This window comes from Mobula hypostoma, chromosome 28, assembly GCF_963921235.1.
Source record: "Mobula hypostoma chromosome 28, sMobHyp1.1, whole genome shotgun sequence".
Classification (NCBI taxonomy): domain Eukaryota; kingdom Metazoa; phylum Chordata; class Chondrichthyes; order Myliobatiformes; family Myliobatidae; genus Mobula; species Mobula hypostoma.
Genome location: NC_086124.1, coordinates 31,942,949 through 31,966,838, shown reverse-complemented (window position 1 = coordinate 31,966,838; position 23,890 = coordinate 31,942,949). Strand labels below are relative to the sequence as shown.

Here is a 23,890-nt window from a genome sequence, read left to right as displayed (position 1 = left end):
CCTTTTACCCCCCCCCACACACACCCCTTTTACCCCCCCCACACACACACCCCTTTTACCCCCCCCCCCACACACCCCTTTTACCCCCCCACACACACCCCTTTTACCCCCCCCCACACACCCCTTTTACCCCCCCCACACACACCCCTTTTACCCCCCCCCACACACACCCTTTTTACCCCCCCACACACACCCCTTTTACCCCCCCACACACACACCCCTTTTACCCCCCCACTATCTTTTCTAAAGCATCAAAACCCTAGGGTATTAACCACCCGTTCCTGCCCCTCTCTCAGTACTAAGTCTCTGTAAAAGCCACGATGTTGTAGTTCCATGACCTGATCCATGCTCTAAATTCATCACCTTTACCCATGATAATCCTGGCACTTTTCCCAGCTGTCACACCTCCCGACTTCCTGAACCAACCATGGGGAACCTTATCAAACACCTCACTAAAATCCATACACAGCACATCCACTCCTCTAACATCATCCATATGATTTTCTCTCTCTCCCTCTCACACACACTCTCTCTCATACACAATCTTTCTTTCCCTCTCTCACTCACACACTCCCCCCCTCACACAAATACACACACTCTCATTCCCCCTCTCACACAGTCTCTCTTTCCCTCTCTCTCACACACACTCTCTCTCTCACTCACACACTCGCCTTCTCACACACTCTCATTCCCTCACACACTCACTCTCTGAGACACACAATCTCTCTCACACACACACACACACTTGTACAAATACACACCAAGTCTCTCCCTCTCCCCTCAAACCCATTCCTCATTCCAGGCACTTGCCCCACTGCTGTTTTGGTGTCTGAGAGCACGTTATACATATTGCGGTGGGAAGGGGTGTCTGTGCAAGAAACCATAGAGAGATGTGGACACAGCTCAGCACATCACAGAAACCAGCCCCCACCCCCTCCATGGACTCAGTCTACCCTTCCCACTGCCTCAGTAAAGCAGCCAACATCATCAAGGACCCACCCCACCCCAGACAAATTCTTCTCCCCTCTCACATTGGACAGAAGCTACAAAAATGCCTAAAAATCAGTCCCACCAGGGTCCAGGACAGCTTCTACCCGCCGTCACCAGGCTATTGAATGGTTTCCCAGTCTGATAAGCCTGACAATCGACCGTGTCATGGCCTCTGCACCTCACTACCTATCTGCACTGCACTCTCTCTGTAACTGTGACACTTCATTCTACATTGTTATTGTCTCCCCGTTCTCCCTCAATGCACTGTGTAACGATCTGATCTGTGTGACAGTATGCCAGGCCAGCTTTTCACTGTATCTGTGACAATAATAAACCAATTCCAATCCTAATGTGAAGCTGAAACCACAAGCACCATCCTGCCATCGCACAGCCCGTCCAATAGATCGCTCAGTACTGTTCCCAACAAAAACATGAGTGTCCTTCATCCTCAGAATAAAACTCCCTGCATCTCCATTTTCCCAGTGGGATTACCACTCTCCAGCTCGGCTCCACATACTGAGAGCAGCCGTCCTCGATCACAGTCAATCAGTCCAGTGCTCACCCAGTCCCGAGAGTGATTGGACAGAGTAGAGGTGGCTCACTCTGTGTCAGACCCCGGGAGTGTGTGATGGGACGGTGTGGAGGGAGTTTCACTCTGTGTCTGACCCCGGGAGTGTGTGATGGGACAGTATGGAGGGAGCTTCACTCTGTGTCTGACCCCGGGGGTGTGTGATGGGACGGTGTGGAGGGAGATTCACTCTGTGTCTGACCCCGGGAGTGTGTGATGGGACAGTATGGAGGGAGCTTCACTCTGTGTCTGACCCCGGGGGTGTGTGATGGGACGGTGTGGAGGGAGATTCACTCTGTGTCTGACCCCGGGAGTGTGTGATGGGACGGTGTGGAGGGAGTTTCACTCTGTGTCTGACCCCGGGAGTGTGTGATGGGACGGTGTGGAGGGAGATTCACTCTGTGTCTGACCCCGGGAGTGTGTGATGGGACAGTATGGAGGGAGCTTCACTCTGTGTCTGACCCCGGGAGTGTGTGATGGGACGGTATGGAGGGAGCTTCACTCTGTGTCTGACCCCGGGAGTGTGTGATGGGACAGTATGGAGGGAGCTTCACTCTGTGTCTGACCCCGGGAGTGTGTGATGGGACAGTGTGGAGGGAGATTCACTCTGTGTCTGACCCCGGGAGTGTGTGATGGGACGGTATGGAGGGAGCTTCACTCTGTGTCTGACCCCGGGAGTGTGTGATGGGACGGTGTGGAGGGAGTTTCACTCTGTGTCTGACCCCGGGAGTGTGTGATGGGACGGTGTGGAGGGAGATTCACTCTGTGTCTGACCCCGGGAGTGTGTGATGGGACAGTATGGAGGGAGCTTCACTCTGTGTCTGACCCCGGGAGTGTGTGATGGGACAGTATGGAGGGAGCTTCACTCTGTGTCTGACCCCGGGAGTGTGTGATGGGACAGTATGGAGGGAGCTTCACTCTGTGTCTGACCCCGTGAGTGTGTGATGGGACGGTGTGGAGGGAGATTCACTCTGTGTCTGACCCCGGGAGTGTGTGATGGGACGGTATGGAGGGAGCTTCACTCTGTGTCTGACCCCGGGAGTGCGTGATGGGACGGCGTATAGGGAGATTTAAGCTGTCTTTGACTTCCCTTGTCAGTCACAGTTGCTCATCCCCCCGGTAAAACACTTTTTTGGGATGTATCTATCCTGTGCCTTCAGAATTGCTCATAGATACTCCAGCCATTGCTGCTCTGCCGTCATCCCTGCTAGTGTCCCCTTCCAATCAACTTTGGCCAGCTCCTCTCTCATGCCTCTGTAATTCCCTTTACTCCACTGTAATACTGATACATCTGGTTTTAGCTTCTTCTCCTCAAAGTGCATCATGAATTCTATCACTGTCTCCCAAGGTTTCTTTACCTTAAGCTCCCTAATAAAATCTGTCTCATACACCCAATCCTTTTATTGGGCTCAACCACAAGCTACTCTAAAAAGCCATCTTGCAGGCATTCTACAAATTCTCTCTCTTAAGATCTACCTGTATATCAAAACAGTGCCCTTTTGATATGCATTGTCTATCTTCCACTGTAACTTGTGGCTCACATCCTGGCTACCATTTGGAGGCCTGTATCCACCAGGGTCTTTTTACTCTTGCAATTTTTTAACTCTCCCCTTAGAGATTCTACATCTCCTGATCCTATGTCACCTGTTTCAAAGGATTTGTTTTCATTTTTTACCAACACACCCTCTGCCTACCTGCCTGCCCTTTCAATACAGTGTGTTAAGGTCCCAACTATGATCTTCTTTCAGCCTTGACTCAGTGATGCCCACGTCATACCTGCCAATCTCTAACCGTGCTATAAGATCATCTACCTTATTCCATATACCGCATGCATTCAAATGTAACACCTTCAGTTCTGTATCTGTCACCGTTCAAATTTGCCCCATGTTACACTGGAATACACCCCAGTGACTGCAATTTCCCCCTGTTCCTCCTCACAGTCTCACTACACACTGCATGTACTTGTATACAAACTCCTCCACCCTCAGCCTTGTTACCCCAGTTCCCATCCCCCTGAAAAATGAGTTTAAATCCTCCCCAGCAGCTCCAGCAAACCTGTCTGCAAGCATATTGGTCCCTGTCAGGTTCAGGTGTAACCCGTTCTTTTTGTACAGGTCATACCTCGTCCAGAAGAGATCCCAATGATCCAGAAATCTGAAACCCTGTCCCTGACCAATTCCTCAGCCATGCATTCATCTGTACTACCATTGTATTCCTTCCCACGTGCACAGGGAGTGATCTGGAGATTACTACCTCAGATGTCCTGTTCTTCAGCTGCTTCCCTATCTCCCTACACTCAATGCGCAGGACCTTTTGCTGCTTTCTACCAACGTCATTGGTGCCGATGTGCACCCAGCCTCTGTCTGCTCACCCTCCCGCTTGAGAACCTGGACACACAGACACTGTCACACACACACTCAAAACACAGACACTCACACACGCACACAGACACACACACAGACACAAACACACACACACAGACACTCTCACACACTCAGACAGACACAGATATACACTCTCACAAACACACAGAGACAGACAGATAGGCACATACTCACTTTCTCACATATTAGCGTGCACTCTCTCTCTCTCTCACACACACACACACACACACACACACACACACTAAACACGTGGATACAGGATTGTCCCACTGGAGTTCACAGGGCACTGAGTAAGTGGCAGGACGGTGAAGGGGATGGGGGATGGGGATATGGGGGATGGGAGATATGGGGGAGGGGGATATGGGGGATGGGGATGGGAGATATGGGGATGGGGATGGGGATGGAGATATGGGGGATGGGGATATGGGGGATGGGAGATATGGGGATGGGGGATGGGAGATATAGGGATGGATATATGGGGATGGGAGATATGGGGGATGAGAGGTATGGGGGATGGGGATATGGGGGTGGGGATATGGGATGGGGATATGGGAGATATGGGGGGTGGGGGATATGGGGATGGGGATTGGGGGATGGGGATATGGGGGGTGGGGATATGGGAGATATGGGGGATATGGGAGATATGGGGGGGTGGGGGATATGGGGATGGGGATTGGGGGATGGGGATATGGGGGGTGGGGATATGGGAGATATGGGGGATATGGGAGATATGGGGGGGTGGGGGATTGGGGGATGGGGGATATGGGGGGTGGGGATATGGGGGATGGGGGATATGGGGATGGGGATATGGGGGATGGGGATATGGGGATGGGGGATATGGGGATGGGGGATATGGGGGATGGGGCATATGGGGGATGGGGGATATGGGGGATGGGGATATGGGGGATGGGGATATGGGGGATATGGGGATGGGGGATGGGGATGGGGGATATGGGGGATTGGGGATGGCTGTGGCTGGTCGAGGGCACAGAGAGGGACTGAAGGAGCAGAGCAAACAGAATGGCTGGAAATTCAACATGGTATGCAGCAAGATCCCAGGCACGACATGGGGAGGAGTCAGAGGGGGTCACAGGGACAGGGAGAGGTGTAGGGGAGGGAGGGGTCACAGAGACAGTGAGGGGTGTAGGGGAGGGAGGGAGGTCACAGAGATGGGGAGGGGTGTAGGGGAGGGAAGGGTCACAGAGACAGTGAGGGGTGTAGGGGAGGGAGGGAGGTCACAGAGATGGGGAGGGGTGTAGGGGAGGGAAGGGTCACAGAGACAGTGTGGGGTGTTGGGGAGGGAGGGAGGTCACAGAGATGGGGAGGGGTGTAGGGGAGGGAAGGGTCACAGAGACTGTGAGGGGTGTAGGGGAGGGAGGGAGGTCACAGAGATGGGGAGGGGTGTAGGGGAGGGAGGGGTCACAGAGACTGTGAGGGGTGTAGGGGAGGGAGGGAGGTCACAGAGAGGGGGAGGGGTGTAGGGGAGGGAGGGGTCACAGAGACTGTGAGGGGTGTAGGGGAGGGAGGGAGGTCACAGAGATGGGGAGGGGTGTAGGGGAGGGAGGGGGTCACAGAGATGGGGAGGGGTGTAGGGTAGGGAGGGGGTCACAGAGATGGGGAGGGGTGTAGGGGAGGGAGGGGTCACAGAGACAGTGAGGGGTGTAGGGGAGGGAGGGAGGTCACAGAGATGGGGAGGGGTGTAGGGGAGGGAGGGGTCACAGAGACTGTGAGGGCTGTAGGGGAGGGAGGGAGGTCACAGAGATGGGGGGTGTAGGGGAGGGAGGGGTCACAGAGACTGTGAGGGGTGTAGGGGAGGGAGGGAGGTCACAGAGATGGGGAGGGGTGTAGGGGAGGGAGAGGTCACAGAGACTGTGAGGGGTGTAGGGGAGGGAGGGAGGTCACAGAGATGGGGAGGGGTGTAGGGGAGGGAGGGGTCACAGAGACTGTGAGGGGTGTAGGGGAGGGAGGGAGGTCACAGAGATGGGGAGGGGTGTAGGGGAGGGAGGGGTCACAGAGACAGTGAGGGGTGTAGGGGAGGGAGGGAGGTCACAGAGATGGGGAGGGGTGTAGGTGAGGGAAGGGTCACAGAGACAGTGAGGGGTGTAGGGGAGGGAGGGAGGTCACAGAGATGGGGAGGGGTGTAGGGGAGGGAAGGGTCACAGAGACAGTGAGGGGTGTAGGGGAGGGAGGGAGGTCACAGAGATGGGGAGGGGTGTAGGGGAGGGAAGGGTCACAGAGACTGTGAGGGGTGTAGGGGAGGGAGGGAGGTCACAGAGATGGGGAGGGGTGTAGGGGAGGGAGGGGTCACAGAGACTGTGAGGGCTGTAGGGGAGGGAGGGAGGTCACAGAGATGGGGAGGGGTGTAGGGGAGGGAGGGGTCACAGAGACAGTGAGGGGTGTAGGGGAGGGAGAGAGGTCACAGAGATGAGGAGGGGTGTAGGGGAGGGAGGGGTCACAGAGACTGTGAGGGGTGTAGGGGAGGGAGAAAGGTCACAGAGATGGGGAGGGGTGTAGGGGAGGGAGGGGTCACAGAGACTGTGAGGGGTGTAGGGGAGGGAGGGAGGTCACAGAGATGGGGAGGGGTGTAGGGGAGGGAGGGGGTCACAGAGATGGGGAGGGGTGTAGGGTAGGGAGGGGGTCACAGAGATGGGGAGAGGTGTAGGGGAGGGAGGGGGTCACAGAGCCAGGGAGGGGTGTAGGGGAGGGAAGGGGTCACAGAGATGGGGAGGGATGTAGGGGAGGGAGGGGGGTGTAGGGCAGGGAGGGGGTCGGAGGGACATGGAGCGGTGTAGGGGAGGGAGGGGTTCACAGAGAGGGAGGGGTCACAGAGACAGGGAGAGGTGTAGGGGAGGGAGGGGTCACAGAGACAGGGAGAGGTGTAGGGGAGGTAGTGGGGTCACAGAGACTGGGAGGGGTGTAGGGGAGGGAGGGGGTCACAGAGACAGGGAGAGGTGTAGGGGAGGGAGGGGGTCACAGAGACTGGGAGGGGTGTAGGGGAGGGAGGGGGTCACAGAGACTGGGAGAGGTGTAGGGGAGGGAGGGGGTCACAGAGACAGGGAGAGGTGTAGGGGAGGGAGGGGGTCACAGAGACTGGGAGGGGTGTAGGGGAAGGAGGGGGTCACAGAGACAGGGAGGGCTGTAGGGGAGGGAGGGGGTCACAGAGACAGGGAGAGGTGTAGGGGAGGGAGGGGGTCACAGAGACTGGGAGGGGTGTAGGGGAGGGAGGGGGTCACAGAGACTGGGAGAGGTGTAGGGGAGGGAGGGGTCACAGAGACTGGGAGGGTTGTAGGGGAGGGAGGGGGTGTAGGGCAGGGAGGGGGTCGGAGGGACATGGAGCGGTGTAGGGGAGGGAGGGGTTCACAGATTCTGGGAGGGATGGAGAGGGAGGGGGGCACAGAGACACGGAGGGGGGTAGTGGCGGGAGGGGGGGTCAACGAGCCCGGGGGGGGGGTGGGGGAGGGCGGGGTCACAGAGACTGGGAGGGATGTAGGGGAAGGAGGGGGTCGGAGGGACGGAGCGGTGTAGCGGAGGGAGGGGTTCACAGATTCTGGGAGGGATGGAGAGGGAGGGGGGTCACAGAGACAGTGACGGGTGTAGGGGAGGGAGGGGGTCACAGAGACAGGGAGGGGTGTAGGGGAGGGAGGGGGTCACAGAGACTGGGAGAGGTGTAGGGGAGGGAGGGGTCACAGAGACTGGGAGGGATGTAGGGGAAGGAGGGGGTCGGAGGGACGGAGCGGTGTAGCGGAGGGAGGGGTTCACAGATTCTGGGAGGGATGGAGAGGGAGGGGGGTCACAGAGACAGTGACGGGTGTAGGGGAGGGAGGGGGTCACAGAGACAGGGAGGGGTGTAGGGGAGGGAGGGGGTCACAGAGACTGGGAGGGATGTAGGGGAGGGAGGGGGGTGTAGGGCAGGGAGGGCGTCGGAGGGACATGGAGCGGTGTAGGGGAGGGAGGGGTTCACAGAGACAGGGAGAGGTGTAGGGGAGGGAAGGGTTCACAGATTCTGGGAGGGATGGAGAGGGAGGGGGGTCACAGAGACAGTGACGGGTGTAGGGGAGGGAGGGGGTCACAGAGACAGGGAGGGGTGTAGGGTAGGGAGGGGGTCACAGAGACTGGGAGGGATGTAGGGGAGGGAGGGGGGTGTAGGGCAGGGAGGGGGTCGGAGGGACATGGAGCGGTGTAGGGGAGGGAGGGGTTCACAGAGACAGGGAGAGGTGTAGGGGAGGGAAGGGTTCACAGATTCTGGGAGGAATGGAGAGGGAGGGGGGTCACAGAGACAGGGAGGGGTGTAGGGGAGGGAGGGGTCACAGAGACTGGGAGGGATGTAGGGGAGGGAGGGGGTGTAGGGCAGGGAGGGGGTCGGAGGGACATGGAGCGTGTAGGGGATGGAGGGGTTCACAGATTCTGGGAGGGATGGAGAGGGAGGGGGGTCACAGAGACAGGGAGGGGTGTAGGGGAGGGAGGGGTCACAGAGACTGGGGGGGATGTAGGGGAGGGAGGGGGGTGTAGGGCAGGGAGGGGGTCGGAGGGACATGGAGCGGTGTAGCGGAGGGAGGGGTTCACAGATTCTGGGAGGGATGGAGAGGGAGGGGGGTCACAGAGACAGGGAGAGGTGTAGGGGAGGGAGGGGGTCACAGAGACAGGGAGGGGTGTAGGGGAGGGAGGGGGTCACAGAGACAGGGAGGGGTGTAGGGGAGGGAGGGGGTCACAGAGACTGGGAGAGGTGTAGGGGAGGGAGGGGTCACAGAGACTGGGAGGGATGTAGGGGAGGGAGGGGGTGTAGGGCAGGGAGGGGGTCGGAGGGACATGGAGCGGTGTAGGGGAGGGAGGGGTTCACAGATTCTGGGAGGGATGGAGAGGGAGGGGGTCACAGAGACTGGGAGGGGTGTAGTGGAGGGAGGGGGGGTCACAGAGACCGGGAGGGGTGTAGGGGAGGGAGGGGTCACAGAGACTGGGAGGGATGTAGGGGAAGGAGGGGGTCGGAGGGACGGAGCGGTGTAGCGGAGGGAGGGGTTCACAGATTCTGGGAGGGATGGAGAGGGAGGGGGGTCACAGAGACAGTGACGGGTGTAGGGGAGGGAGGGGGTCACAGAGACAGGGAGGGGTGTAGGGGAGGGAGGGGGTCACAGAGACTGGGAGAGGTGTAGGGGAGGGAGGGGTCACAGAGACTGGGAGGGATGTAGGGGAAGGAGGGGGTCGGAGGGACGGAGCGGTGTAGCGGAGGGAGGGGTTCACAGATTCTGGGAGGGATGGAGAGGGAGGGGGGTCACAGAGACAGTGACGGGTGTAGGGGAGGGAGGGGGTCACAGAGACAGGGAGGGGTGTAGGGGAGGGAGGGGGTCACAGAGACTGGGAGGGATGTAGGGGAGGGAGGGGGGTGTAGGGCAGGGAGGGCGTCGGAGGGACATGGAGCGGTGTAGGGGAGGGAGGGGTTCACAGAGACAGGGAGAGGTGTAGGGGAGGGAAGGGTTCACAGATTCTGGGAGGGATGGAGAGGGAGGGGGGTCACAGAGACAGTGACGGGTGTAGGGGAGGGAGGGGGTCACAGAGACAGGGAGGGGTGTAGGGTAGGGAGGGGGTCACAGAGACTGGGAGGGATGTAGGGGAGGGAGGGGGGTGTAGGGCAGGGAGGGGGTCGGAGGGACATGGAGCGGTGTAGGGGAGGGAGGGGTTCACAGAGACAGGGAGAGGTGTAGGGGAGGGAAGGGTTCACAGATTCTGGGAGGGATGGAGAGGGAGGGGGGTCACAGAGACAGGGAGGGGTGTAGGGGAGGGAGGGGTCACAGAGACTGGGAGGGATGTAGGGGAGGGAGGGGGTGTAGGGCAGGGAGGGGGTCGGAGGGACATGGAGCGTGTAGGGGATGGAGGGGTTCACAGATTCTGGGAGGGATGGAGAGGGAGGGGGGTCACAGAGACAGGGAGGGGTGTAGGGGAGGGAGGGGTCACAGAGACTGGGAGGGATGTAGGGGAGGGAGGGGGGTGTAGGGCAGGGAGGGGGTCGGAGGGACATGGAGCGGTGTAGCGGAGGGAGGGGTTCACAGATTCTGGGAGGGATGGAGAGGGAGGGGGGTCACAGAGACAGGGAGAGGTGTAGGGGAGGGAGGGGGTCACAGAGACAGGGAGGGGTGTAGGGGAGGGAGGGGGTCACAGAGACAGGGAGGGGTGTAGGGGAGGGAGGGGGTCACAGAGACTGGGAGAGGTGTAGGGGAGGGAGGGGTCACAGAGACTGGGAGGGATGTAGGGGAGGGAGGGGGTGTAGGGCAGGGAGGGGGTCGGAGGGACATGGAGCGGTGTAGCGGAGGGAGGGGTTCACAGATTCTGGGAGGGATGGAGAGGGAGGGTGGTCACAGACAGGGAGGGGTGTAGGGGAGGGAGGTGGTCACAGAGACAGGGAGGGGTGTAGGGGAGGGAGGGGGTCACAGAGACAGGGAGGGGTGTAGGGGAGGGAGGGGGTCACAGAGACAGGGAGAGATATAGGGGAGGGAAGGGTTCACAGATTCTGGGAGGGATGGAGAGGGAGGGGGTCACAGAGACAGGGAGGGGTGTAGGGGATGGAGGGGTTCACAGATTCTGGGAGGGATGGAGAGGGAGGGAGGGGTCACAGAGACTGGGAGGGGTGTAGGGGAGGGAGGGAGGTCACAGAGATGGGGAGGGGTGTAGGGGAGGGAGGGGGTCACAGAGATGGGGAGGGGTGTAGGGGAGGGAGGGGGTCACAGAGATGGGGAGGGGTGTAGGGGAGGGAGGGGTCACAGAGACAGTGAGGGGTGTAGGGGAGGGAGGGAGGTCACAGAGATGGGGAGGGGTGTAGGGGAGGGAGGGGTCACAGAGACAGTGAGGGGTGTAGGGGAGGGAGAGAGGTCACAGAGATGGGGAGGGGTGTAGGGGAGGGAGAGAGGTCACAGAGATGGGGAGGGGTGTAGGGGAGGGAGGGGTCACAGAGACTGTGAGGGGTGTAGGGGAGGGAGGGAGGTCACAGAGATGGGGAGGGGTGTAGGGGAGGGAGGGGTCACAGAGACTGTGAGGGGTGTAGGGGAGGGAGGGAGGTCACAGAGATGGGGAGGGGTGTAGGGGAGGGAGGGGGTCACAGAGATGGGGAGGGGTGTAGGGTAGGGAGGGGGTCACAGAGATGGGGAGGGGTGTAGGGGAGGGAGGGGGTCACAGAGCCAGGGAGGGGTGTAGGGGAGGGAAGGGGTCACAGAGATGGGGAGGGATGTAGGGGAGGGAGGGGGTGTAGGGCAGGGAGGGGGTCGGAGGGACATGGAGCGGTGTAGGGGAGGGAGGGGTTCACAGAGAGGGAGGGGTCACAGAGACAGGGAGCGGTGTAGGGGAGGGAGGGGTCACAGAGACAGGGAGAGGTGTAGGCGAGGGAGTGGGGTCACAGAGACTGGGAGGGGTGTAGGGGAGAGAGGGGGTCACAGAGACAGGGAGAGGTGTAGGGGAGGGAGGGGGTCACAGAGACTGGGAGGGGTGTAGGGGAGGGAGGGGGTCACAGAGACTGGGAGAGGTGTAGGGGAGGGAGGGGTCACAGAGACTGGGAGGGATGTAGGGGAGGGAGGGGGTGTAGGGCAGGGAGGGGGTCGGAGGGACATGGAGCGGTGTAGGGGAGGGAGGGGTTCACAGATTCTGGGAGGGATGGAGAGGGAGGGGGTCACAGAGACAGGGAGGGGTGTAGTGGAGGGAGGGGGGTCACAGAGACAGGGAGGGGTGTAGGGGAGGGAGGGGTCACAGAGACTGGGAGGGATGTAGGGGAAGGAGGGGGTCGGAGGGACGGAGCGGTGTAGCGGAGGGAGGGGTTCACAGATTCTGGGAGGGATGGAGAGGGAGAGGGGTCACAGAGACAGTGACGGGTGTAGGGGAGGGAGGGGGTCACAGAGACTGGGAGAGGTGTAGGGGAGGGAGGGGTCACAGAGACTGGGAGGGATGTAGGGGAGGGAGGGGGTGTAGGGCAGGGAGGGGGTCGGAGGGACATGGAGCGGTGTAGCGGAGGGAGGGGTTCACAGATTCTGGGAGGGATGGAGAGGGAGGGGGTCACAGAGACAGGGAGGGGTGTAGGGGAGGGAGGAGGTCACAGAGACAGGGAAGGGTGTAGGGGAGGGAGGGGGTCACAGAGACAGGGTGGGGTGTAGGGGAGGGAGGGGGTCACAGAGACAGGGAGAGGTGTAGGGGTGGGAAGGGTTCACAGATTCTGGGAGGGATGGAGAGGGAGGGGGTCACAGAGACAGGGAGGGGTGTAGGGGAGGGAGGGGTCACAGAGACTGGGAGGGATGTAGGGGAGGGAAGGGGGTGTGGGGCAGGGAGGGGGTCGGAGGGACATGGAGCGGTGTAGGGGATGGAGGGGTTCACAGATTCTGGGAGGGATGGAGAGGGAGGGGGGTCACAGAGACAGGGAAGGGTGTAGGGGAGGGAGGGGTCACAGAGACTGGGAGGGATGTAGGGGAGGGAAGGTGGTGTGGTAGGGAGGGGGTCGGAGGGACATGGAGCGGTGTAGGGGATGGAGGGGTTCACAGATTCTGGGAGGGATGGAGAGGGAGGGGGGTCACAGAGACAGGGAAGGGTGTAGGGGAGGGAGGGGTCACAGAGACTGGGAGGGATGTAGGGGAGGTAGGGGGGTGTAGGGCAGGGAGGGGGTCGGAGGGACATGGAGCGGTGTAGGGGAGGGAGGGGTTCACAGATTCTGGGAGGGATGGAGAGGGTGGGGGGGTCACAGAGACAGGGAGGGGTGTAGGGGAGGGAGGGGTCACAGAGACAGGGAGAGGTGTAGGGGAGGGAAGGGTTCACAGATTCTGGGAGGGATGGAGAGGGAGGGGGGTCACAGAGACAGGGAAGGGTGTAGGGAAGGGAGGGGTCACAGAGACTGGGAGGGATGTAGGGGAGGGAGGGGGGTGTAGGGCAGGGAGGGGGTCGGAGGGACATGGAGCGGTGTAGGGGAGGGAGGGGTTCACAGATTCTGGGAGGGATGGAGAGGGAGGGGGTCACAGAGACAGGGAAGGGTGTAGGGGAGGGAGGGGTCACAGAGACTGGGAGGGATGTAGGGGAGGGAGGGGTCACAGATTCTGGGAGGGATGGAGAGGGTGGGGGGGTCACAGAGACAGGGAGGGGTGTAGGGGAGGGAGGGGTCACAGATTCTGGGAGGGATGGAGAGGGTGGGGGGGTCACAGAGACAGGGAGGGGTGTCGGGGAGGGAGGGGTCACAGAGACTGGGAGGGATGTAGGGGAGGGAGGGGGGTGTAGGGCAGGGAGGGGGTCGGAGGGACATGGAGCGGTGTAGGGGAGGGAGGGGTCACAGATTCTGGGAGGGATGGAGAGGGTGGGGGGGGTCACAGAGTTGGGGAGGGTCAGTGCTGGGCGGTGGTTTGTCACAGGGTCAGGGACACGCTGCCTGTGTGTGAGGGGTAGGATGGGGTAGGGAGTGTTTGACTCTCCAAACGGAGAGACACCGCCACCGTCTGGTGAATGGCTGTAAATACAAGAGACCGGCAACGTCCGGACCCAAGGTCCCAAACCAGACAGACAACTCAAATGAAAAAGGAAATTTACATCAAAGTACGTTTATGTCACCATATACAGCTCTGAGATTCATTTCCTTGTCGGCACTCACAGTAAACACAATGAAAAACAAAACAGAATCAATGAAAGGCCACACACAACGATTGGACAAATAGCCAACGGGCAAAAAAAAGTGCAAATACTAAAAGAAAGGATAAGTAAATAAGAATAAATTTCAAGAACATGAGATGAGTCCTTCAAAGTGAGTCTAGTTCAGTGAGAAAAGTGCAGAGCTGGGTGAGTGAAGTTATCCCCTCTGGTTCAGGAGTCTGATGGTTGAGGGGTAATAACTGCTCCTGAACCTGGTGGTGTGAGTCCAGAGGCTCCTGGACCTTCTTCCTGAAGGCAGCAACAAGAAGAGAGCGTGGCCTGGGTGGTGGGGGGTCCCTGATGATGGATGACGCTTCCCTGCGACAACGCTCCATGTTGATGTGCTCAGTGGTGGGGAGGGCTTTACCTGTGACGGACTGGACTGTATCCACTACTTTTTGTAGGATTTTCTGTTCCAGGGCATTACACAGACAAACAATACACCCTCCACCACAAAGTTTATAGAAGTTTGTTAAAGTTTGAGGTGTCATTCCAAACCCTCTGAAACTTCTAAGAAAGCAGAGGTTTTTACTGTACTTTTGTCATAATGGCACTCACGTGCTGGATAACACCGAGGAATATGAAATTGCTGACGCTCTCCAACTCCGATCCCCTGATTTGAGGACTGGCTCATGGACCTCTGGTTTCCTCCTCCTGAAGTCGATCATCAGCTCCTTGGCCTTGTTGTTGTTGTGACAGCACTCAGCCAGATCTCTAGCCTCCCTCCTGCAGCTGTCCTCGGGGGGGGGTGCGTAATGGAGGCTCGTCTACTGGGACATCCAGGAACAGATGTGCCCGCAGATTAGGGAAAGGTGTAAAAACAACAGGGTTGTTGTTGTTGGTGACTTCAACTCCCCGAAATCGACCGGAGCCTTCTGATGGGGCAGAGTCTGTTAGATCCATCCAACCCAGGAGGGTTTCTTCAATCAGCCTGTAGATAGTTCAACAAGAGGAGAGGCCATACTAGACCTGGTGTTGGGTAATAGGTCCCCAGTCAGTCTGAGTTGGCAGCAACATCTCACATTTCAGCTCCAGAGAGCAAGACAAGTAAGATTTGGTCGGGGAAAGCACAGAACGGTTACGGGATTGCCTTCAGCCTGTGACTGGGCCGTGTTCGAGAACCCATTCAGGACCTGAAAAACTACACCAGGGTGGTTACAGATTATATTCGAACAGCTGTGGATGAGTGCGTCCCCACGAAATCGTTCAGGGTTTTCCCTAATCAGAAGCCCGGGATGAACAATGAGATCCGGAACCCAGATCAGAGGCACTCAAGTCTGCAGATCAAGAGTGCTACAAGGTCTCCGGACAGTCATCTCTCGGGCGAAGTGGAGATTCCAGACTAGACTGGAACCCACGAGGGATGCTCGGTGCCTGTGGCAGGATTTGAGTGCCCTAACCTCCTGCGACATGGAGGCAGTAGAGCTTCGCTTCCAGATGAGCTCAATGCCTACAGTGCTCGCTTTGATCACCAGAACACGGAGCAGCCATCAAGAACCCCTACGTCTCCCGACGATCCTCTGGTCTCAGTGACTGAACATGACGTGCAGTCTGCCTTCAAGAGAGTGAATCCGAGGAAAGGACAGAGTACCTGGCCCCGTGCTGACCAACTGGCTGGTGTGCTCACGGATATCTTCAACCTCCCGCTCTAGCAGTGCGAAGTACCCACCTGCTTCAAGCAGGCTTTAATCATACTGGTGCCCAGGAAGAGCGTGACATCCTGCCCAGTGACACACCCTCAGTGATGAGGTGTTTTGAGAGGCTGGTGTTGAAGCACATCAGCTGCTGTCCAAGTGGTGACTTGGATCCGCTCCAGTTCACCTGCCGAAGCAACTGGTCCACAGCAGATGCCATCTCATCGGCTCTTCACACAGCCCTGGAACATCGGGACAGCAAAGGTACACACATCAGGATGTTCTTTATCAATTACAGCTCTGCATTTAACACCATCATCCCCTCAAAACTAATCAGTAAACTCCATGACCAGGGCCTCAATACCCCCTTGTGCAACTGGATGCTGGATTTCCTCACTTGTAGACCCCAGTCAGTTCAGATCGGCAAAAGCATCTCCTCCACGATCTCCATCAGCTCAGGAGCACCACAGCGATGTGTGCTCTACTCGCTGTACACCGATGACTAGGAGGCTCAGTACAGCTCTATCACCAGATACAAGTTTGCTGATGACACCACTGCGGTGGGCTGTATCAAAGATGGTATAGAAGGGAGATTGAAAACTTGTCTGAGTGGTGTAATAGCAACAACCTCTCACTCAATGTCAATAAGACCAAGGAACTGATTGTAGACTTCAGGAGAGGGCAATCAGAGGTCCATGAGCCAGTTCTCATCAGAGGATCAGAGGTGGAGGGGGTCAGTAATTTTAAATTCCTGGGTGACACAATGTCCTGGACCCATCATATGAATATAATTGTGAAGAAAGCACGACAAGGCCTCTACTTCCTGAGGAGTCCAGCATCTCCTCCAAAACCTTGGCAAACCTCTATAGATGTGTGGTGAAAGTGTGCTGACTGGCTGCAGTACAGCCTGGCACGAGAACACCCAGGCACTTTGAGTGGAAAATCCTACGAAAGTAGTAGATTTGGCCCAGTACGTCACGGGTAAAACCCTGTCAAACACTGAGCTCATCTCTATGAAACATTACCGTAAAAAAGCAGCATCCATCATCAGAGATCCTCACCACCCAGGCCAGGCCCTTTTCTCACCACTGCCACCAGGTAGAAGGTACAAGAACCTCAGGACTCACACAGCAGGTTCAAGAACAGTCACTACCCTCAACCATCATGCTCCTGAACAAAAGGGGATAGATAGCTCCACTCACCTAAGCAGCTTTCATCTTGTTATTTCATGCTCATTATTTATTATCTGCATTTGCGCCGTTTACAGTTCCTGATGTTCACAGTTTACAGATCCTGTTTACAGTTACTGTTCTATAGATTTGCTAAGTATGCCCGCAGAAAACGAATCTCAGGGTTGCACATGGTGACGTGTATGTACTTGGATCGTAAATTTTACTTTGAGCTTTGAAGCTCAATCACGCAAGGCTGTGTGCTCAGTCCGCTGCTGACTTGCGCTGTCACATCCAGCTCAAACCGCATCATCGTTCGCCGATGACGCTGCGGCGACTGGCCTCGTCGGCCACAATGAGGAGTCAGCAGACAGAGGAGAGGCAGACGGTGTGAGATCGACAGCCCCAGTCTCAACATGGACACGACAGAAGAGGTGACTGTGGACTTCAGGAAGGCACAGGTTGGCCACTCTCCACTGGACGTCAATGGCTCTGCCGTGGAGAGAGTGAACAGCACGAAGCTCCTTGCTGTGCACAGAACGGACGATCGAACCTGGGCCCACGACACCTCCTCACCGGTCACCGCAGCGTCTACTCCCTCTGAGGCCTGCTAGGCTCCCGGCGCCCGTTCTAACAGCTTTCCCCAGCAGCACTGTCCGGGGTGTCCTGTCTGGCTGCATCACTGAGCGGTTTGGAAGCTGCAAGACATCAGACCACCAGACCCTACAGAGGACAGCAAAGACCACCGAGAGGCTCACTGGGGGTCTCCCTCCCCACGACCTGTGACACTTACCGGGACCGTTGCAGATCAGGGACCAGAAACACTCTTGAGGATCCCTACCACAATCTCTCTGACCCACTCCCGTCTGGGAGGAGGTACAGGAGCATCAGGACTAGGACTGTCAGACTGGGTAACAGCTTCTTCCCTCGGGCTGTGAGACTAATGAATACCCGGCCACCACCGAGGTCTCGTCCCTGGGACAGCCAGCTGTTTACTGTTCACCTGCACTGTGCACCTCACATGCATTTCCAATTGTACTTTATCTCATTTGTGGTAATATTCTGTTTTACGTTGTGTGTGTGATATATGTACTGTGGGTGTACCGTGATTGTTTCGTCTGGTGGTATACATGTAATCAGAATATCATAAGACATAAGACACAGGCCACCCTTAGGGTGGAGGAGCAACACCTTATATTCCATCTGGGTTGCCTCCGAACTGACTGCATGAACATCAATTTCTCCTTCCTTTTAAAAAAATTCCTTCCCCCTCCCCTCTTTTTCATTTCCCCACTCTGGCCTCTCAACCCCGCTCACCTCCCCTGGTGCCCCTCCTCCTTCCCTTTCTCCCATGGTCCACCCTCCTCTCCTATCAGATTCCTTCCTCTCCAGCCCTGACCTTTCCCACCCTCCTGGCTTCACCTATCACCCTCTAGCTAGCCTCCTTCCCCTCTCCCCACCCTTTTGTTATTCTGGTGTCTTCCCCCTTCCTTCTCTGTCCTCGGCCCGAAGCGCCGACTGTTTATTCATTTCCATAGGTGCTGAGTACCTCTAGCATTTTGTGTGTTTTGCCTAAGACATAGGTGCGGAATTAGGCTCCACTGATCCACCGTGGCTGATTTATAAACACAAAATACTCTGCAGATGCTGGGGTCAAAGCAACACGCACAACACGCTGGAGGAACTCAGCAGGTCGGGCAGCATCCGTGGAAACGATCAGTCAACGTTTCGGGCCGGAACCCTTCGTCAGGACTGATTTATCACCCCTCTCAACCCCATAACCTTTGACTAAACAAGAACCTACCAAGCTCTGTTTTAAATATACCCAACAACCCCTCATTGTCCGTGGCAAAGGATTCCACCCTCTTCAGAAACAGGATCTGTCACTCTGACGAGATAGGAGGCCGGCTTTAAGGAGGGTGAGCCCTCTCGAGGCGGCAGGCCCTGTCAGACTATCTGGTGAGGCTCTGAAAACTTGTACCAACCAACTGGTGGCAGTAATCAAGGACATTTCCACTCCGATGATGGTAAACCCAAACTCGAGTTAGGGAACAGTGTCGGCACCTCCTTAGCCCTTAGGATAACTATAGATAAGGGGAGGTGGCGGGGTGGAGATACGTCTCTACCAAAGGAGGTGTCAGACGGTCCTTGCCTCCCCTGGCCTGCAGGTCACCCTTGGACAAGGGGTAGCACCAGCTTATCCCCCCGATCAGGGTCACGTGAAATCACGGGAGCAGCTGGTGGACGGTCGTACAAGCAGCCCGTACCTATCACAAGTCCTGGTTATGCGACCACTGACGCCAGGCAGACAATCTCTGAAGAGTATTGGTAAGCAAGGATGGGGATACTGAGGCTTTATAAGGCACTGGTGAGGCCTCACTGATTGAGCATTGCAAGCAGTTTTGGGCTCCTCATCTTAGAAAAGATGTGCTGGTGTTGGAGAGGGTTCACCAGCATGGTTCTAGAAAGGGTTACCATACAAGGAACGTTTGATAGCCCCGGGTCAGTACTCGCTGGACTTCAGAAGGATGAAGGGGGGATCTCATGGATGTTGAGAGGCCTAGACAGAGTGGATGTGGAAAGGATGTTTCCCATGGCAGGACAGAGGGGTGCCCTTTCAAAACTTCTTAAGCCAAAGGGTGGAGAATTTGGGGGAATTTGTTGCCACAGGTAGCTGTGGAGACCAGGTCGTTGGGTGTATTTAAGGCAGACATGGATGGGTTCTTGACTGGACATGGCATCAAAGGTTATGGGGAGAAGGCCGGGAACTGGGGTTGAGGAGGAGATATAAAAAAGAATTGGCCAAGATTGAATCGCAGAGCAGACTTGATGGGCCAGATGGCCTAATTCTGCTCCTATGTCTTATGGTCTCATAATGGCTGAGGTCGCCCAGCTTGTAAAGACACTGCCCAGAAGAAGGCAATGGCAAACCACTTCTGTAGAAAAATTTGCCAAGAGCAATCATGGTCGTGAGTCCATGATTACCCACGTCACACGACACGGCACATAATGATCGAACAGATAAGGATAGTTATGGAGGGACCCAGCACCAACAGCCTTCGTCAGGACTGGAAACATTGCTGTCTTTTCACACTGCCTGACCACCCCTTCCACTGAGTCTATCCGGAATATTCTATTTCCATCGGAGAACTCCAGTGATCAGGCGCTAAGTGTGAAGAGATCTCTCAGCCCTACGTGGAGAAACCTGCTCTCATGGTTCTGGATCCCCTTGCTGAGGGGAGGCACCTTCCCTGTGGCCTGCCTCACTGATCACTAACGTGCTTCAGCGAGCTCTCTCTAGAGTACGGCTGAGTTCCTCCAGTACTGTGCGTGAGTCTGTGTTATTCTGAATTTCCACTGTCCGCAGAATCTCCAACCTTAACCCTAGCCTGGGGTGAGACTCCCTTCATTGTCCAAGAGGGGGTTTCCCAAACCAAACACTCCCTTTCTGACTCTCTTGTCCATTTGTCCCTCCCAGGACTTATCCTTGCAAATGGCCAAAGTGTTACACACCTCCTCCCTCACCTCTATTCAGGACCCTAAACAGACGAGGCAACACTTCACCTGCAAATCTGTTGGGGTCTTCTACTGTGCCTAGTACCCTGATGCAGCCTCCTCTACTTGGATGAGACCGGGAGGGCCCGCTTTGTTGAGAACCTCTGCTCCATCTGTAAAAAGCAGGAAATTCCAGTGCTCAACCGTTATCCCTATTCCGGTACGTCACTCCGTGGCCAACTCTTCTGCCACGATGAGGCCACTCTCAGGTTCAAGGACCAGCACCTCATATTCTGTCCGAGTTGCCTCCAACCTGATGGCACGAACATCGATATCTCCAACTTCCCTTCTCCTCACCTGCCCATCATCTCCCCCTGGTGCCCCAGCTCCTTCCATTTCTCCCATGATCCACTCTTCTCTTCAATCAGATGCCTTTTTCTCTAGCACTTTTCCTTCTCCACCTATCACCTCCCAGCTTCTTACTTCACCCCTCCCTCCCCCACCCACAAGGCTTCACCTATCACCTACATTTTTTCCCCTTTTAAAAAATAGTCTATACCTTCTACCAAAGTGCATGACCATACACTTCCGGACACTATTCCATTTGCCATTTCTTTGCCTATTGTCTCAATTTGTCTAAGTCCATCTGTAGCATCTTTGCTTTCACCGAAGTACCTGCCTGTCCACCTATCTTCGTATCATCCGCATACTTGGCCACAAAACCATCTATTCTGTCATCCCAGTCATTCACATATAACGTAAAGAGAATCAGTCCCAACACTGACCTTTGCGGAACACCACTAGTCACCGGCAGCCAACCAACAAAGGCTCCCTTTATTCCCAATTCTTTCCATGAGCCTGTAATATCACAGGCCCTCATCTTGTTAAGCAGCCTCATTTGCAGCACATTATCAAAGGTCTCATGAAAATCCAAGTAAACAATATCCATGTCACAATTGCGGGGCAACCGGGAGAGGCGGCGCCCGTCGCAGCGTCAGTGCGGGGCAAGAGGCGTACCGGAAGTGACGCAGGGTTTGTTGTGCGAACGGCCGCCACCCGATCAGCTGAGAGCAGAGGGGAGGGTAGCAGCGCTCTACCTCCGCCCTCACACCACAGTCGCGGCTCACAGCGTGCACTTGCACCGGCAATAAGAGCGTGTGGCCCATCTCTCCTATGGTTTCCCTCAGGCGGCTCGCCGACGCTTCGGGAACGGCGACTGGTTCGCGTTCGGGCGGATGGCTCACGTGCTGACATCAGAGTGTGGAGGGCGAACTACGCGCTGACGCAAGTGCGGGGCGGAAGGGCAATATTGATACGTCACTGAGGGGCAGATCATTATCTGACCGTGATATTCCCCCTTCCCCACCGACTTCCCTTGGGACAGAGCTGGACCGCGGTCAGTGTGGCCCATGACGTGTGCATGCGCTTGGACAGCGGGAGAAAGACGCGGATTTGGACGCAGCAGCGGGGCCGCGTCGCTCTGACGTCACGCGGAGGGCGGGCCCAAGCTAGGAACGTGCTGGGCGCCTGCGCTGTCTGAGTGACAGCACTGCGGGGCAGTTCGGCTGCAATTTCGGGAACGGGGCAGGACGACATCACTGCGGAGCAAGTGAACAGCGCGCTGACGTCACTGCGGGCCATGGTCAGGAACGAACGTAGCCAGCGGGTTTGAGCGAGAACTCTGTGGGGCAAGTTGGCCGCGCGGTACGTCACTGCGGGGCAGGTTTTGGACTGGGTTAGGACGACGTCACTGCGGGGCAAGTGTTTTGCCATCTGACGTCACTGCGGGCCAGGTCGGCTGTGGGCCGGGTTCGGGAACAAAACACTGCCTGCGGATTTGAGCGACAACACAGTGGGGCAAGTTGGCCGCGCGGTGACGTCATTGCGTGGCGGGTTCTGGGCTAGGTCAGGACGTCTTCACCGCGGTGCAAGAGTGCTACGTCGTGACGTCACTGCGGGGCAGGTTCTGGGCTAGGTCAGCACGTCGTAACCGCGGTGCAAGAGAGCCACGTCGTGACGTTCTGCGGGGCAAGAGGACCGTGCTGACGGCACTGCGGGGCAGCCCCGGGAGCGTGTCGCCGCCGGCGCCGTTGGGCGGTTCCGGCGCGGGGCGGAAGTGAGACGAGCGGGAGGAGGCGGCGGCGGCGGCTGTTTGTTGTGAGGGGCCGGAGCCGGAGGCCAAGCCGCCATGACCATCCTGCCCAAGCAGCAGGCGGAGCGGGCCGACGAGGCGGAGCGCGACGCCGCCGAGCACCCGAGGCCGCACGGCCACCGGGCTCGCAGCTCGCCGCCGCGCTGGCCGTACCAGGCGGCAGGGGCGGGCGGCGGCGGTCGCGACGAGCGGCAGGCCAGCTCCAGGCCTCGGGCCTCGCCCCCGCCTCGCACTGGCTGCAGGCCGCCGACGGTGCGGTGGCGGCGGGCGGCCCGGGGCCGGGCCCCGGCCTCGGCCTCACCAAGAGGCGGCACCGCGCCTCCCCGCACCGCGGCGGCCGGAAGACGCACCGGCCCAGCCTGCTGCACCAACTGCACCATCACCGGCACCACCACCACCACCCCGAGCCCCGCGGCCTCCCCCTGCCCGCGCCTCACCCTGGGACGGCGCCTCCCGGCACTCCGGGCGTACCCGGGGCGGCTGCGGCTGGGGCAGCCGGCGGAGCGGCGGCCTGTGGCCCCGGGGCGGCGGCGGCGGTGGCCGGAGGGGGCAGCGGCGGGGCCGGCGGCGCGGGGGGAGTGGCCGTCGGCAGCCCCGGCGGGGCCGGGTCCGAAGAGCAAGGAGCTGGCTACAACAGCGAGGACGAGTACGAGGCGGCGGGTCGGGAGCAGCTGCAGGACCCGGCCAAGGTGGAGCAGGTGAGGTTCGGCCCGAGGTCGCCAGGAACGGGAGGGCTATCGGGCTGGGAGCTCCCCGGTACCGGGGCATGGCTGATGTCTGATCTAGGGTTTGGGGGCGTTCTTATATAGAATAACAGATCACCACGAGTGGATTACAGGCTGGGATCTAATCCAGGGATTTGGGGATTTATATATAGAATGACAGATCACCAGGCGTGAATTACAGGCTGGGATCTAATCCAGCTATTTGAGGGATTTGTATATAGAATAATAGATCCCGGAAATGGGTTACAGGCTGGGATCTAACCCAGACGTTCAGGAAGGTTTATATATGCAGTGACAGATCCCGGGAGTGGATTACAGTCTGGGATCTAGTCCAGGGGTTCGGAAGGTTTGAGAAGGCAGCTGTCAATCCCAGGGGATCATGGAAGATTTGAAGATCCGACTGTTGCCCATGCAGCGGGTTTCCCCCTCTCCACGTCACTAATGTACTCCAAGAGAAGGGCAAGCACCCATACAGCTTGGCACCAGTGTTGTCGCAGAGGTTGCCAGAGTGAAGTTGTAAGTAACATCAAGCTGCCTTAGGGACCCCGGCTCCAGATTTCTTCCTCAGGGTTTACTCCCAAAGCCTTTCCCGTGGGAGGGTCTGGCCGCAAGGCAGCAGAGGTTTAAAATCAAGAGTTTTCCTTTTCAGATGGTTTATATATAGAATAAAAGATCCCAAGGGTGGGTTACAGGTTGGAATCTAGTCCAGTGGTTGGGGGGTTTGTTTATTTTTTAGTTGTCTGTCGCCTGTCCCTTGGTCTCTAGTGTAGAGACCCCATCCGTCCACTGTCTCACCAGCGAGTGTTTCAGTGTAAATTCCTTTTTTGAAGTTCAATCAGGTTTAATATCACCGGCACATGTCGTGAAATTTCTTGTTTTGCCTCAGTGGTACATTGCAATAGTTAATTAAGACTGTAAATCAGTGAGAACTATATATATTTTTTAAAAGTGACGAAGTAGTGAGACAGTGTTCATGGGTTCAGATATCTGATGGCGGAGTGGAAGAAGCTGTTTCTGAAACCCCTCTTCCCTGATGGTAGCGATGGGAAGTAGGGATGTTGTGGATGAGGGGATCCTTGAAGATGGATGCTGCCCTTTGAAGATATCCTCGATGGTGGGGAGGGTTGTGCCTGTGAA

General features: G+C 57.5%; 2 protein-coding genes across 2 annotated transcripts in view; one reads left to right on the top strand and one right to left on the bottom strand.

Annotated features, from left to right (window-relative positions):
• LOC134338873 (uncharacterized) overlaps nt 1-21,840 on the bottom strand; it is a 28,329-nt gene extending 6,489 nt beyond the window's left edge. The window contains exons 1-2 of the mRNA XM_063035029.1: nt 20,662-21,840; nt 19,946-20,049 (exon numbers count right to left, since the gene is read on the bottom strand). Of these exons, the coding sequence (XP_062891099.1) occupies nt 19,946-20,049; nt 20,662-20,825 (268 nt within the window). The 5' untranslated portion in view covers nt 20,826-21,840. The remainder of the gene's footprint in view (nt 1-19,945; nt 20,050-20,661) is intronic.
• A 130-nt stretch (nt 21,841-21,970) lies between these two features.
• The window catches only part of otud5a (OTU deubiquitinase 5a), a 38,993-nt gene continuing 37,073 nt past the window's right edge, over nt 21,971-23,890 (top strand). Inside the window, 2 exon segments of the mRNA XM_063035028.1 lie at nt 21,971-22,254; nt 22,257-22,726. Coding sequence (XP_062891098.1) covers nt 22,065-22,254; nt 22,257-22,726 — 660 coding nt within the window. The 5' untranslated portion in view covers nt 21,971-22,064.